Here is a 14836-nt window from a genome sequence, read left to right on the forward strand (position 1 = left end):
GTGGGCCCAATCCAACTCATTTTTGATGCTATTTAAGCCAAGGATTGAAGGGGGAATCAACATACTTAACATATTTTTTTTCATTAGTCATAGTTTAGTTTTAGAAGTAGTTAGAACTAGTTTTTAGAGAGAGAAGCTCTCACTTCTCTCTAGAATTAGGATTAGGAATTAGGGTTAGATTAGGATCTTAAAGTTCTAGGTTTAATTCAAGTCTCCTTCTACTTCTACCTCCAATTGGTGATTGCTACACTTTGGTTCTTCTCTCTATCCCTATTCTCTTGTTGTAATTTCTCTTATTTTGTTTCTAGGTTTTGTAATTGAGATACTCTTGTTCTCTTTATTTTCTTTCAATAATGCAATTTGAGGTAATTCATGATAATTGTGATTTCCTTGATTGTTGTTGTTAATTCTTTACATTCAATTGTAGTTAGAATTCATTCTTGTTGTGATTGACTATACTTTTCTTTTGTGCCTTCCAAGTGTTTGATTAAATGCTTGGAAGAATGTTAGACTAGAATTTTATGTTCTTGGCTTGAGAAGGTAACTTAGGATTTCTTGAGTCACTAGTGTCCAATTGATTGATAGTTGATAGCCATTAACTCTAGCCTTCATTAATCCAATTAGTGGAAAGCTAGGACTTATGGACTAGGATTGATATAACTCACTTGACTTTCCTTTGTTAATTGATTTAAGGATGACCAAGTGGGATTAATCCTTGCAATTACTATACTTGTGGCTAGTGATAATGATGAAGACCCTTGACAACCAAACCTTGCCAAGACCATTTTGTGAATAAAGTTTTCCTACCATTTACTATTCACATTTCTCATCCAAAACCCCAAAATAAACAAGTCCATAACCAATAACAAGAACACTACCCTGCAAGTCCTTTGAGAGACGACCCGAGGTTTCAATACTTCGGTTTATAGATTTTAGGGGTTTGTACTTGTGACAAACAAATTTTTGCATGAGAGGATTATTGTTGGTTTAGAGACTATACTTCAACGAGATTTTATTAGTGAATTTCTAAGCCGTCAAAAATCCAATCATCAGTATCTCACTTTTTTCGTAATTCATTAAAGTAGAAGAACTATCTATAGGTATTGATATTGTAAAAGTTATATGTTCTCCTTTTTTAATATTAGCATTCCTCTTAAAAAATATATTAATTCTTTGATTTTTCATTATTATTTTATATAAAAATTTGAATATATATATCTAGTAAAATATATAAAAAATAAGTTAGAAGAACAAATATTAAAATTTATAATATTTACTGAATTTTTTTATCAATTTATACAAATACAATAATATCAATACTTATTGAATATTCTAATATTTTTTATCATATAAAAAATTAAATTAAATTAACAGTAAAATATAAAATAATATTAAATTACATAAATAAAAAATATCTAATTTTTTATATTTGAACTTAAAGGTAGAGAGAGTGTTGCTTATTGAACAGAGGAACTGCGAAATGCGAATACATTCAATTCATTCCAAATCCAACATGTTTGAATGTTTAAAACTAAAAATTTTTGTGCAATAAAAATAAGAAATGAAGATTAAACTTTGGTATTTTAAGTCGTCGTAAAGTATTTAAGCCAACTGAACTATTTTTTATTTTTTGAAGAAGTATTCCTAATTTTTTCAACAAAAGTTTGGGGAGACCATAGCCCCCTTTGTCTCAACTAAGCTCCGCCCCTGCCTGCAGAGTGTGATGTATGAGGATTAAGTAGAATTAATCAGTTGATGAAAAGAAATACGTTAATGATGGTGATTATGGTATTCGGTTTTCTTTCAGGATCCAAAAAATATTTAGGCTCACAATAAAGTTTGGTTGTATTTAGGCTCACAATGAAGTGAGTAAATATATGACGGGTTGAATTGGCTATGAAGTTATAAATGAGTTTTTTTGTAAATATATTTTTGGAAGTTTTCTGTTGAGTTGTTAACTTTTGGTCAGTTTGACATAGTATGCCGTTCATTTTTCTTTTTATTGAGAGCGATACTAATTGTTAATTTCGTTATTGAAATTGTCATAACAAAAAAAAAATTAAAATTGTAAGAAAGAATTTATTATTACTAAGTGTATGTTTAGATTGAAGTTTGTAGACGAAAAAATTAATGTTGATTAAAAGTGAGCTAGAATTAGCATGGTTTATGTTTGACAAGTTTTTATATCAAAATAGATTGTAGTAAATTAAATGTTATTTGAATTATATTACTCAAAATCAATTTTACATAAAAATGATTAAAAAGACAGAAATTTAAATAGTTATTTGATATTATCTTATCTTTATATTTTAGGTATTTAAATTAATTTTATTAATCAAGTTAATAATAAAAATAAATATTTACTTATTGAATTAAAACTAGCATAAGAAATTGACAAAATATATTTTATATGAAAAATATAAATAATATATGAAAATATACTTCATTAAATTAGATTTTTCATGATTTATTTAGTATTATTTTGGGTTATAAACTTTTTATTGGTATGATTCTATTATTAGTTATAATTAATTTTTTATTTATTTTATTCTTTTTAGTAGGGTGAATAATTTATATTATAAAAAATTATAATAATAAACATAATATACAACTATTACAGTTACAAGTTTTAACTGAGCTAAACAAATAAAAAAAATTGTACATATAAAAAATAAAGTACAACAAAAAAAAATAGAAGACAAAGATTCGAATAAAGAAAAATAAAAATTTCATAAAAAATAATTATATACATAAAAAATATGAGTACTAAAGAAACTACCAAAAAAAATAAAGGACAAAGTAAATAAAAACTAACTATAACTATAGAATAAAGTAACATTTATAATCCAAAATAGTACTAAATAAATTATGAATAATCTAATTTCATAAAGTATATTTTCATATATTATTCGTATATTATTTATGTTTTTATATAAAATATATTTTGTCAATTTCTTATGCTAATTTTAATTCAGTAAATATTAATTTTTATTATAAACTTGATTAATAAATTTTATTTAAATACCTAAAATAAAAAGATAACATAATATCAAATAACTATTTAAGTTCATATCTTTTTTAATAATTTTTTTATTTAAAAGTGATTTTAAGTAATATAATCTAAACTACTTTTTAATTTACTACAATTCATATAAAAACTTGATAAACATAAATCATGCTACTCTTATACTCTTAGCTCACTTTTAATCAAAATCAATTTTATGCAGCTCTTATTTACAAACTTCAATCTAAACACACACTTAATATAATAATTTTTTTTACAATTTTAGTTTCTTTTTGTCATGATAATTTCAATAACTAAATTAACAATTACCATCTCTCTCAATAAAAAAATTGCATATTATATCAAACTGACCAAAAATTATCAACTCAATAGAAAACTTTCAAAAATATATTTAAAAAATAAATCCTGTATTTAACCCCATTACCAATACAGCCCATCATATATCTTAATCACTTCATCTTATAATATAACCAAAAAAATCAAACCATAGTCAGTCCAATTATTTTACCAAATTGTTGCTGGACCATCAAAAAAGGCCCAAGATCATAATCATCTTCAACTAATTAATTACCTTCGAAACTTTATCAACAAAATAAACACGTGTTGCTTTTTCTTCTAGGACACATACTTTCAGCACTAACTGAAAAATTTTCCTTTCAATACCATAGTATTAGCCTTTTTTAATGTCAAGAGTTCGAATCCTCGTATAATGAAAAAATGTTGCATAGAACACCATTTCTTGCTTGAAAATCCCTTGCAATTGTAATGGTTCAATTGAGGTAAAAACATTATTTTACTAGGTTAATGTAAATGTTAGGCATCCTTAAAAAGTTCAAAACACGGGTGGAAAGATATTTTTTTGTCCCTCCAAATAATGTTGTTTGATATGAAAATGAAACTATACAAATATCAAATACGTCATATATCAAATAAGTAATAATCCAAATATGAAAATGGAAAAATCATAAAAAAAACATTAAGAGTAGAGTTAAAACTCAATTCTAATTAGATTCTTGGATGGATCCAAAAGAGAGCAGGACATGATGAAAAACGAAAAGAAAAAAAATCACAAGTAATTCCTCGTATGTGATAGTATGAATGTGATCCGAAGGTATGAATTGAAGATAGTACGAATGTATGAAAATGTATGATATATAACGTGATATTGAGTTGGTTTTAATGGTTCTGGAAGAAATATACATGTATAAATTTATTATTTGTCATAAACTTATTTTAGGATTTAATCTAACGTGTTTAAAAATACGACAAATTTACGAGCTTATTCAAAAGAGTTATAACTCAAATTCGTAACTTTAAAAAATCCATATTGACATGTATATTAAAATTTAAAATAAAGTGACAAATATTTGAAATTTTACCCTTCAAACAGATTAATTTAAAAAAAATATCAATAAAATCTTTTACAATAATAGACGTGAACAAACTACGTTTAAATTAAACTCTTTTATTCTAATCATAGAAGCTAATCTAAAAATAATGTATTCACGTCTACTATCATAGAAGACTTGGTTGATACTTTTTCCTTTTAATTAAGACTAATTTGTCCGAAATATAAATTTTAGGACTTATTTGTCACTTTTCTCTAAAATTTATAGTATCTTTACAAAGCTAGGAGCTAAAATAAAATAAGATAGAACACCTCAATTAGAACAAACCGAGAAGAAGAATGTTTATTGAGTTTAAACATTCAATCCCTTTTTCTTTTTATTTGGAAGAAAAGAAAGTTGTTCCAATAAGGTAAACTCCAGAAGGTGCAGTCCTTAGCTTAGTTTGTGGGTGGTTTGAGAAGTCAAGCTACTGGCTTCAAGACATACATTTTACAAGAATGTGGATCCACTGTAGCACTCAATTTATTCACGAATAGTTTCTTCAATGTCTGGTGCTGCATTCATTCAAAACCATACCTTACAACATAAGTAACCCCCAAATAGTTTCAAAACTCACGTGCAGTTGTATTGATGTAAAATTAATAGTTGAAAATTATTAGAGAGTAATTTGGTCAAATATTCAAATCGTCCATTGATTCTCAACTAAGACAACTGATTTGAGTTTTTACCTAGCTGATAATGTATGTTTAACTTTTTTTTTTATTTTAGATTTTGGGATTTAGGTCTAATTCCTGTTAAATTTACTATTTCATTTCGATCTTTATTTTCTAAAAATATAAGCATAACTATTTCCTAATATATTCTCCTAATTATCCTCTTAATATTAAAATTGTAAAAAGATAACAATAACTATCTTCTTTTTTTTTTTAAAAAAAAATAACATATATATTTGAATTTTTACTTATGTAAGTATTAAGAGGATAAATAGGAAGATGAATTAAGACTTCGAATCATTACTCATATACAATAAGTCCATATATTAAGTATGGAAAAAAAAGTAAAAATTCACATGCAGTTGTCTTCATATGAAGTTGATAGTTGAAAAACGTTATATAGCAATTTAATCAAACATGTCAAATCATCTAATAATTTTCAACTATCAACTTCACTCCACAAAAAGAGAACATACCTCCCAAAGGTCTCTTGCTTGAACAACACTGTTTTGGGGAATGCCAATGTCATCCCAATTGGCTGTGATGGCATTGCGCAGAGGCCCTCTATTAAGCAACACAACAGCTACCTTATACCCTGAAAGAGGACCTGCCCATATCTGCACCCAAAAACATGCATATCAACCCTTCTTGCTAATTTCAGACTAGACACACACAATCATATTTGTGTTTTAATTACCTCTTGATCACCTTCCATCCTAACCTTCTTAGCTTGTACACCAAGCGAATCTAACACGGTACGAATTTAACATTGTTAGTGACAGAATAACAAGTTAACGACGACTACTAAGCCTTTTCCCACTAGATAGGATCAGAATATCAATGTTAATGCAATGATCGCATCAAATCACCTTGGTTAACTGCAATAACTTCTTTGTTTGTGATTATCTCCACAATCTCTTTAGACATGTTTCGAACGTCGCAACCGAGAAGAAGAGGAGCCTGCACCAAAACTTATAATGAGAAACAAGAATGCACCCAATGAACATTACTAACTATGACATGAACTTGGGATACAAGCATGCATATTCATACCTTGGAAATGGCCCACAAACTGAAATGAACAATGTATTCATCTTTTGTCATTCCTCCATTTCCCACCTCAAGCATATCAGGATCTGTTCATTTGATAAAATCCAACAGAAAACTTATTCAATTTCAGAATTCAGACAAAGCTACTGATAAGTGAAATCTAAATTTCTAAATTTCTAACCATTCCAACCGCCCGGTTTTGCGAGATCAGCATAAACTTCATTCATATCAGCCCTTGAAATCATACTGTAAAAAGAGGCTAGTTACATAAAATTCCAAATTCAATTACGAAACTTCTAGAATTAGAAAAAATTGAATCCACATTTTTGCACCTATCCCATGAATCATTTATGTCATTTGTAGTTCTCCAGCTATTTCCGACTCGAGCGCCCCACAAAGCCGGATGCATGTCGCCCCTAAACAAACAAAGCAATTGAGAAGGAAGAAACTAAAATTAGAAAAACACAAAATTGTGGAACATACAAGAGTTTTACCATTCACATAAAGAGAAGAAGATTGGACGACCAGCGTTCATTAATGCTCGAGTCATAACAGGATATCTGCGAATAAGAAAGAAGAGCAAAGTTTTCAAACTCATGAATGATGATCAAAGGAAAACATACAGGTAAAGTGAAAATATACTTTCAACTACCTAACAGTTGGTTTTGATCCATCATTGTTACAATTGTCATACTTCAAATAATCAATACCCTGCAAAATAAGGCATCGTTACGACTTATTTAATAGCAATCGATTGATATGTATGTTCCTTAAAAAATAAAGATAATGTTTGCTACCCATGATGCAAAAGTCTTGGCATCTTGAAACTCATGACCAAGTGAACCAGGCATCTGTTTGCTACAAGTGAAATACCTGCAAAATGGCGAAACGAAACCTTAGTTTAAAGAACTAATGGTTGAATGAGAAAATGGGACTAGTTTGTTTGGGAATTTGGCCAAGTCTATGTACCCTGCATCCGAATAAATTCCGAGCTTAAGACCCTTGCTATGAACATAATCTGCAAGAGCTTTGATTCCAGAAGGGAATGTAGATTTCTTTGCTACCAAATCGCCCTGCAAGATTATTTGGAACATATTGTTTTTTGACACAATGCAATAACTTTCAAGGATAAAAGGAATAGAAGGAAGAAAATCAAAGAAAAACCATAGGTATAAGACCTTATCATCACGGTGTAGCTCGGCCCAGCAATCATCTGCATGAATGGTATGATTATAGTTACAGCATTTTGCTTTGTAAAAAATGAAATCAAAATATAAGAACTGAAAATTTAGTTGCTTTCATATGTACCTATGTTTACAAAAGTGTATCCAAGCTTTGAAAGACCAGTCGAAACAAGCGCATCGGCTGCAATCGAAAATCTATAAATCAGGCCATTGCCTTAACAATTCTTGATTGTATACAAATAAAGACTAAACTGAAATGCAAACGATGATAGGTTTGAAATGCAATTTGGGGAAGAACTGCAAAATTGAATACAGAACTAACAGAACAGTGCCTTCTATGAAACATTAATTCACAGTTTCAAATGCCAAGTACTTATAAAATTCACATGGAACAAATTAAAGATATGGATGATCAAATACCAGTTTCCCGGATGATTTTTTCATTAATTTGACAGTTGAAGTGATTCCAACTGTTCCATCTGCACAAAGAGTTTTCACAAATCAATCAGCATCACCAATCATTTGATGCATATATCCAAAACAATTGAACATGAATGAAAAAAAACAAACAAATAAATAAAGAGAAAGGTCCAATCATATATACCAATGACAATAATTGATAAAAAATAATTATAAAAGAGAATGAAACAAAGAAAGTATATAACAAAATAACAGAATTGCAATCAAAAGAAGAAGAAAACAAAGATTTAAGATTATACATACCCCATAGGAGGAGTTGTTCCAAGGCCATTAGCAAGAAGGCTTCTTCTGTGTTGGTCCACCTCATTACCAAAGTTGGCTGAAGCAGGAACACAATTCAATGAGAGATTCAAAAGGGTCACCAAAACCACCACCACCAAGATCTCATAACCAATCCTTCTCTCCATTGTTGCTTACTTCAGCAACTACTCTATGTTACTATGTTACTTAGTTACTACTTACTACTGCTACCCTTTACCTAGTGAACTAGTGTGTTTTTTCCTTATCTATTTATATTATTTTATTATATTATTGATTTATTGTAGATCAAGAGGGTACAATAACGTGTTCCTTTGTCAGAGGTTAGTGTTTTACACTTTTATGTAATCATGATCATCATTCTAGAAGATATATATAATAAATTTGTCATTATCTAAATTTAAAGTTCACGTTTGAATTGATTTGTTTATTTTTAGGATTAGATTTAGATTTAAATTTAATATTTTTTATTTTGTTATTTAGTTAATTATGATTATAATCACTTTCGAATAAAATCGTAATTTATTTATATATAATAAATAAATTTGGTATAAGAGTTTAATATTTTTTATTTTTTTATAGTATTTTCTAACCTAATAAATTAAAAATTAATCTGTTGTGGATCAAATTTTTATTTAAGAGTTTATTAGTAGTCAATAAATTATTATATATATAAAATGAGATTTGAATATCTAACACTTAATTTTTTTTATGAAAAAAAATCACTTGTCATCATTGAATAATGAATATTGATTATTAACATGAGTAAGTATAACATAATCATTATTTATTTAATGAGAATAATATAAGATCAAATTATTAATGTTAAATACAAATCCAAAATTATCATGAGCGTATTATTTATGAATTTTTCAAATAAATAGGGGTGATAATAAAACGAATAGGAATAGAATTTTATGATACTTAATTCCTCTTCATCTTACAATAACCCGTATAAAATCAACTATATTCTTATTGTGGATAATAAAAATTTAAATCATAATCCGTTTTTGTAGATATTCTATTCGACATCCACTCCTGAAATAATCTCTTCCTGAAAATGATAAATCAATAAAGATTATAACATTCAAAAGAAAATATATAAATTAAAATAAAATTATTTAAAATAAAATAAGATTTGGTCCTAGTTAAGATGTGTGGTAATCTCTTAAAGATGAGTTTGGATTTATTAATTCATTTAATTATTTTGTTTTTTGAAAACAAAATTTTGAATTTAAAAATATACAAAATTTAAAAATAAACAATTAATTTGAAAATAAACAATTAAAAATAAATAATTAATTTGAAAAATAAACAATTAATTAAATTTTTTTTTTAAAAAAGTAATGTATTGGTTACTTAAAATAATTTTTTAATAAAATTCAAACCGGCACTGAATATACATGTTTCCTATTGTCCTTTTAAACACAAAACCATGTTAATGTTTTCTACTTAACTCCTTAATTAGAACTATAGAGATAATTGTGATGGAATTAACTTAACTATTTTAAGAAATTTCCATCATTAATTAATTAATTAATTAATTGCAGATTATGAAGATGACGGCAGTGACTTCTGTGTTCTTTTTTGACTCTACATGTTTGGTTGAAATATATTTGATAAAGACATCCGAATATTTTGATAGAGAAAAAGTGATTGTTTTTTCCTTTTTGGCTTACAAGGAAGAAGGATCGGTGGTATTAACAAAATCTAAAGATTATGGCAACGAATTTTCATATGCTTTTAACAATCTTATGAGAACTGAAATCACTGAAATTTTTGATCGGTCTCAATTTCGATCCTTAAATTTATAGTTATCTAATTAACATTTTTAAATATTGGATTGTGTTCTACATTTATTTCTATAGCTATTTCTGTTAACAAAAATTTAATGTAACACGATACACAACTTACTAGAATGAATGTATAATGAATGAATAATGTGGTAAAAATTGAATGAACTCAATTTGCAGTCTAATCTTTTTTTAATATGTTTGAGACTTTGCTGGAGAAATTGAATTCATTCAACTTTTACTACGTCATTCGTTCATTACACATCTATTCTAGCAAGTTGGGTGCCACGTGGATACACACTCTGTCAACTTAACGTGCCACATCAAATTTTCGTTAACGGAGATAGCTACAGGGCAAACGTGAGTTACAATCTAATATTTGAAGGTGTTAATTGGGTAACTATAAATTTGAGGGTCGAAAATTTTAGGGGTCAAAATGGGTTTAACTCACCTTATGAAGTCCGCAACTTTTTACTTGTGCTTTTATCCTTTTAATAGTTTTTTTTATTGTTTTATTACTCTGTTGATTCCTATAGTTTTATAAAATTTTAATTAGATCTTTATACTTTTTTTGTCTTTAATTAAATCTTTATATCAATTTTTTTTAATTAAACTCTTACATTTTTTTTTCTTTTATTTAGATTCCTATACTATTTTTTTTATTTGAATTCTTATATAATTAAATTAATTATTGTTAAAAAGGACCTAATTAAAAAAATTGATATAAAGATCCAATTAAAAAAAATATAAAAACCTAATTAAAAATTTTATAAAACTATAAAAACTAACAAAATAATTAAACCTCATTTATTTAATGTGATAGTTAATTCTATATAAACAACTTAAAGCCTTTTGGAATCAAACAAAAATATTATATTTTTTCTCTATTATTCAATTCATCTTCTGTATATGGATTTTACAGTTACACGATCTAATGCATATATTTTTGGAAGATATTTTTGGCAAATTCTCTTTTTTTAATTATCTTTTATCATTTTATTTTATACTTTGTTTTATAATATATAAAAGTATTTTATAAGAAAAAAAAAACCTAAAGAACGACAATATGATTTATATTTGTTAATTTAACAATTAAATCCAGCTTATGAAATTTCATTGAAAAGTTATTATTGTTGAGTTGTATTGATCCTAATTTAATTGGCCATTCTCCTTTTCACAATTATTCCAATAGAAATATAATGCTTAAAGGTGGAGGAACTAATTCGCACACTTTCACAGCGATTTATTGTCCCACCATACTTGGACTCTTTTTTTACTCTTCAATGTATAAATTTGATTATTGAATTTTTAATATAAGATATTGATTTTAACGTTTAAGTCGAGTAAATTTTCATAGTACTCTCTGAGATTTGCATGAATTTTAATGTAGTCTTCGATTTTTTTATTATAGTCTTTTAGTTAGTGATTTTTGGGCATATTTTTTGTGATGAGTCATTATTGAAGCGTTTATGTGGCATTGTTTTGTCACGCTGGATGGCTCTAACAGTTAGTTTAGCTGGCTTATTTTCAATTTATACTCACATTGTTCTCTTCTGCTATATTTAACCCTAAATCCTCAAATTTTTATAAAGTTTATCTCTGTTTCTTGTTCATCGCTCTCTTCTCATTCTTCCGTTTGTTGCTTTTGTTCATGTCGATGATGAGTGGTGGTAGCACTTCAGGTAAAAACTCTGTTCGTTCTCCATCTAGTTAGAATCAGACGAAAATGCCAAGCAAGAGCAGAAGATCGGGACTGCCAAAATGGTGCGGCTGTGGCTGCCGGTCGGTTCTCAAATGGTTTTGGACAGATTCAAATTCAAACAAACCATTTTATGGTTGTCCCAATTATAATGTGGGTCAGAAAAATTACTTGTGTTGTTATGATTGTCCTTACCTCACTGTTCTTCTCTTGTTCTTGTCTGAAGTTTGAGCATGTTATATCATTTCTTGGTTACAAACAAGTGGGAAGAGATGGTGTGGACTTTTTGTCTGGGTAGATTTTGAAAATGATGAACAAATTGATAAATCAGAATCTTCTGATAATGATTATCAAGTGAAGGTAAACTTTGATTGGAAGCTTCGGAGGTTGAAGGAAGATGTCCAGATGCAAAAAGTGATTACCCAGTTGTTAGTTTTAGTTGTGGCTGTATTCATAGTGTTAATGGTTATCATGTATTGTAAATGATGAATAAGTTGGTGGTGGATTTTATGTACTCATAGGATAAGCAATAAATGTAAAAAAAGTGCTTGTTGATGGAATGAAAACGTTGTTAACTATGAAATTATTGTTTTTATATTCATGAAATGAACCAAAAACAGTAAATGATGAAGAAGGCAACAAAAGTTATTGAAAACCACAAAGCATAGTGTATTAAGATAAATTCCATTGTCTAGTAAAAAAAGTCAATGACAAAGATAAAAGACAGCCAAGGAACATGAAGCTGCTAACTGTATTTTCCTCAAAAGTAAGACATAACAACAAAACATAAAGTATCACAATTCACCATCTAATCACTGTCTATTGAAAAAGCCTAATAAGACAAAATAGAAGATCCTATACAGATTTATCTAAAGTCTTCAATTCTTCTTTCTTGGAGGCTTAAATCCTGGAGTTGGGATGAACTTCATCAAGTTGGCAAATTTTGTTGCTGTTGCTGAAGATGCATCCTGCAAAGGATTCACTGTTGGAGAGATTGCCAGTAGAGAGATCTTTTTCTTGGTGACAACTTCGAAGACCTTTTCATACCAGGATCCTATATGAAAAAAAATTGGCATTACACATAATTGAACAGTTCACTTAAATCACAAAAGTATAATTATATAAATATTAAGCTACCTGTTGAGAATCTTCTGCCTCAGAAGTAGACGGCTGAGATATCTCAATCTCCACAGGTTGTGTAACAGAATTGCTTTTCCCATCACTTTGGTCACCATCATTTTGGGGCTGCTCAACTTGCTGCTCAGACGCAGGATGTTCTCCATCTTTTTTCTTCTTCTTAGCCGCTTTGGCAGCAGCGGCAGCATCAGCCACCCTCTTCTTTTTGCAATCTCTCTTTGTATGCCCCTTTTCACCACAGAAACTATAGGTAAAGATCCCCAACTGCCTTTTTAGATGTACACAATCTCTAGTGTTACTCAACAGTTTTGTATCAACTTTAGGCTTTTTAGTTCTTAAACCACCCTTCTCACTGGCCTAAACAGGCTATCTTCTTCACTATTAGAGGAGTCAGAAGACACCTCAAAGAAAACTTCATTATTAAACACTTTGCTCTTGAATCCTCTAACAGTAAACCTTGTATAGAGTCTCCTAGAAATATTTGATTTTTTTGACAGTTTTTACTTGTTGTACTTATCTAATTTAGTGTTCTGGTTGGACTTGGTGGGCTGGCTGGTTTTGGTGGGTTTGGTAGATTTAGTAGGCTGGATGAATTTGGTGAATTTCGTTGCCTTGGGGGTTGGTTGTCTTGGAAGGGTTGATTGTTTTAGGAGGATTAGTGTTTTTTGTAGGCATCTTAGGCTGGGTTGGAGTCCTTGGCACTGGTGGTGGCTCTATGACTTTGGATATGGTGTGAGCTTTAATTTTGGAGTGTGATAGTTGTGTTTGCCATAGAGATGTCTTGTTTTTGTTGGGACTACATTTGCAATTCGTATTGGGTACAGAATTTAGGGTGGGAGCAACTATGAGTGCATAAGTCTTATTGAGTAGGGGAATCAACTATGAGTGCAAGAAATTCAAAATTTTCACTTAATACAAGCAGATTTTGTTGGCTTACTAATGCATTATAAAAAAAAAAAAGCAAAATCAACACCATAAGAACACATACTTTTTCAATTTTGCATATATCGCTCATCATATCCCTATTTCATTCGAGTGAAATAGAGCAACCCCATAAAACCCCAACCAACCTTCAAACCCTAGAGGCTACAATGACAACAAAACAAGTAAACTTCAACCACACTAACAATTTGTATATCACGAAGAACCAACACTGAATTGAAAATCCAAGGTAAAAAAAAAACAGTTACCGTGAGTCTAGTCACAATTTGGAACCTCGTGCTTTTGGTGGAGGAAGGAAACAACTAAAAGAGTTTTCAGTCGGATTACGTCTTCTCTCAACTTTTTTAACCCAACAAATAGAATTCTACGGTTACACCATTGATGAAGAGAAGAAGATGAAGTGAGAGGGTAGAAGAAGAAAAGACGAGTGAAGTGTTTGTATTGGAGATAAACTATTTTTCATGCTAAAACTCATCTAAACGGCATCGTTATTTGCACTCAAGGGCGTCAAACCAAAATGACGACATTTTGGAGCCATCCAACGTAGTAAAACGACGCCATGTAAGTGCTCCGGTGATGACTCATTACCAGAAATATACCCAGAGACCACTATGAGTACTCGGAGTTCTATCTAAAAAGACTACAATAGAATAATTGGAATCTTGAGGACTACATTGAGTATTCACGCGAATTTCAAGGACTATTATGGAGATTTACTCCATTTAAGTCATTATTAATTTTAGATTTTTTTTCTTTTCTAAAATAAATTGTATATGTGGCCAAAGTAATATATTATTTAAGACAAAAGAAGTAATAATCATTTATGTTAAGAAATAATTTCATCAAACGTGTATAACCATATTTCGCAACTATTAAAATCATGGCCAAAGACCATTGACCTATGATACACTTCGCCATCCAATTTGGCCTCTAGCATCAAAAACCATAGACGCCGAGTTCATCTTACACTTTAGAGTTTAGACTTTAGACATTTGATCTTTGATTATGATTTAATTTTATCTTTAAATATAAAAATGTTACTTTTTTTGTTAACTAAATATAAATGTTTTTTTTTGTATTAACTAAATATAAATTTTACTGTAATGGGATTAGCTATATTGGGATAACCTGGGGCCATATGACTTGTTTAAGGTGAGTTTTAGCATGGTTTTTAGTTTTTACGGTTAGTGGTTTTTAGTTTTTACG

The 14836-nt window shown here is 29.0% G+C and overlaps 1 protein-coding gene across 1 annotated transcript; it reads right to left on the reverse strand.

The window, feature by feature from the left end:
* Positions 1–4594: 4594 nt before the first annotated feature.
* LOC130956076 (alpha-galactosidase 1-like) lies at positions 4595–8271 on the reverse strand. Its single transcript, XM_057883101.1, has 15 exons — positions 8045–8271; positions 7742–7800; positions 7446–7502; positions 7316–7350; positions 7107–7210; positions 6935–7010; positions 6790–6848; positions 6632–6697; positions 6470–6553; positions 6319–6383; positions 6141–6223; positions 5957–6047; positions 5785–5834; positions 5564–5704; positions 4595–4928 (listed from the first exon to the last, which is right to left on the reverse strand). The coding sequence occupies exons 1-15, from the start codon at positions 8206–8208 to the stop codon at positions 4836–4838; spliced, it is 1227 nt and encodes a 408-aa protein (XP_057739084.1). The 5' UTR covers positions 8209–8271; the 3' UTR covers positions 4595–4835.
* Between the last annotated feature and the right edge of the window lie 6565 nt (positions 8272–14836).

This window comes from Arachis stenosperma, chromosome 10, assembly GCF_014773155.1.
Source record: "Arachis stenosperma cultivar V10309 chromosome 10, arast.V10309.gnm1.PFL2, whole genome shotgun sequence".
Classification (NCBI taxonomy): Eukaryota; Viridiplantae; Streptophyta; class Magnoliopsida; order Fabales; family Fabaceae; genus Arachis; species Arachis stenosperma.

Bases quoted from the DNA above. Each gene is read 5' to 3' on its own strand.
- LOC130956076 (XM_057883101.1), bottom strand. From the start codon at position 8,208: ATGGAGAGAAGGATTGGTTATGAGATCTTGGTGGTGGTGGTTTTGGTG. The intron at 6,384-6,469 runs GTGCAAAAATGT...CTCTTTTTACAG, and splicing joins ATAAATGATTCATGGGATAG to TATGATTTCAAGGGCTGATA. The intron at 6,224-6,318 runs GTTAGAAATTTA...TCAAATGAACAG, and splicing joins AAAACCGGGCGGTTGGAATG to ATCCTGATATGCTTGAGGTG.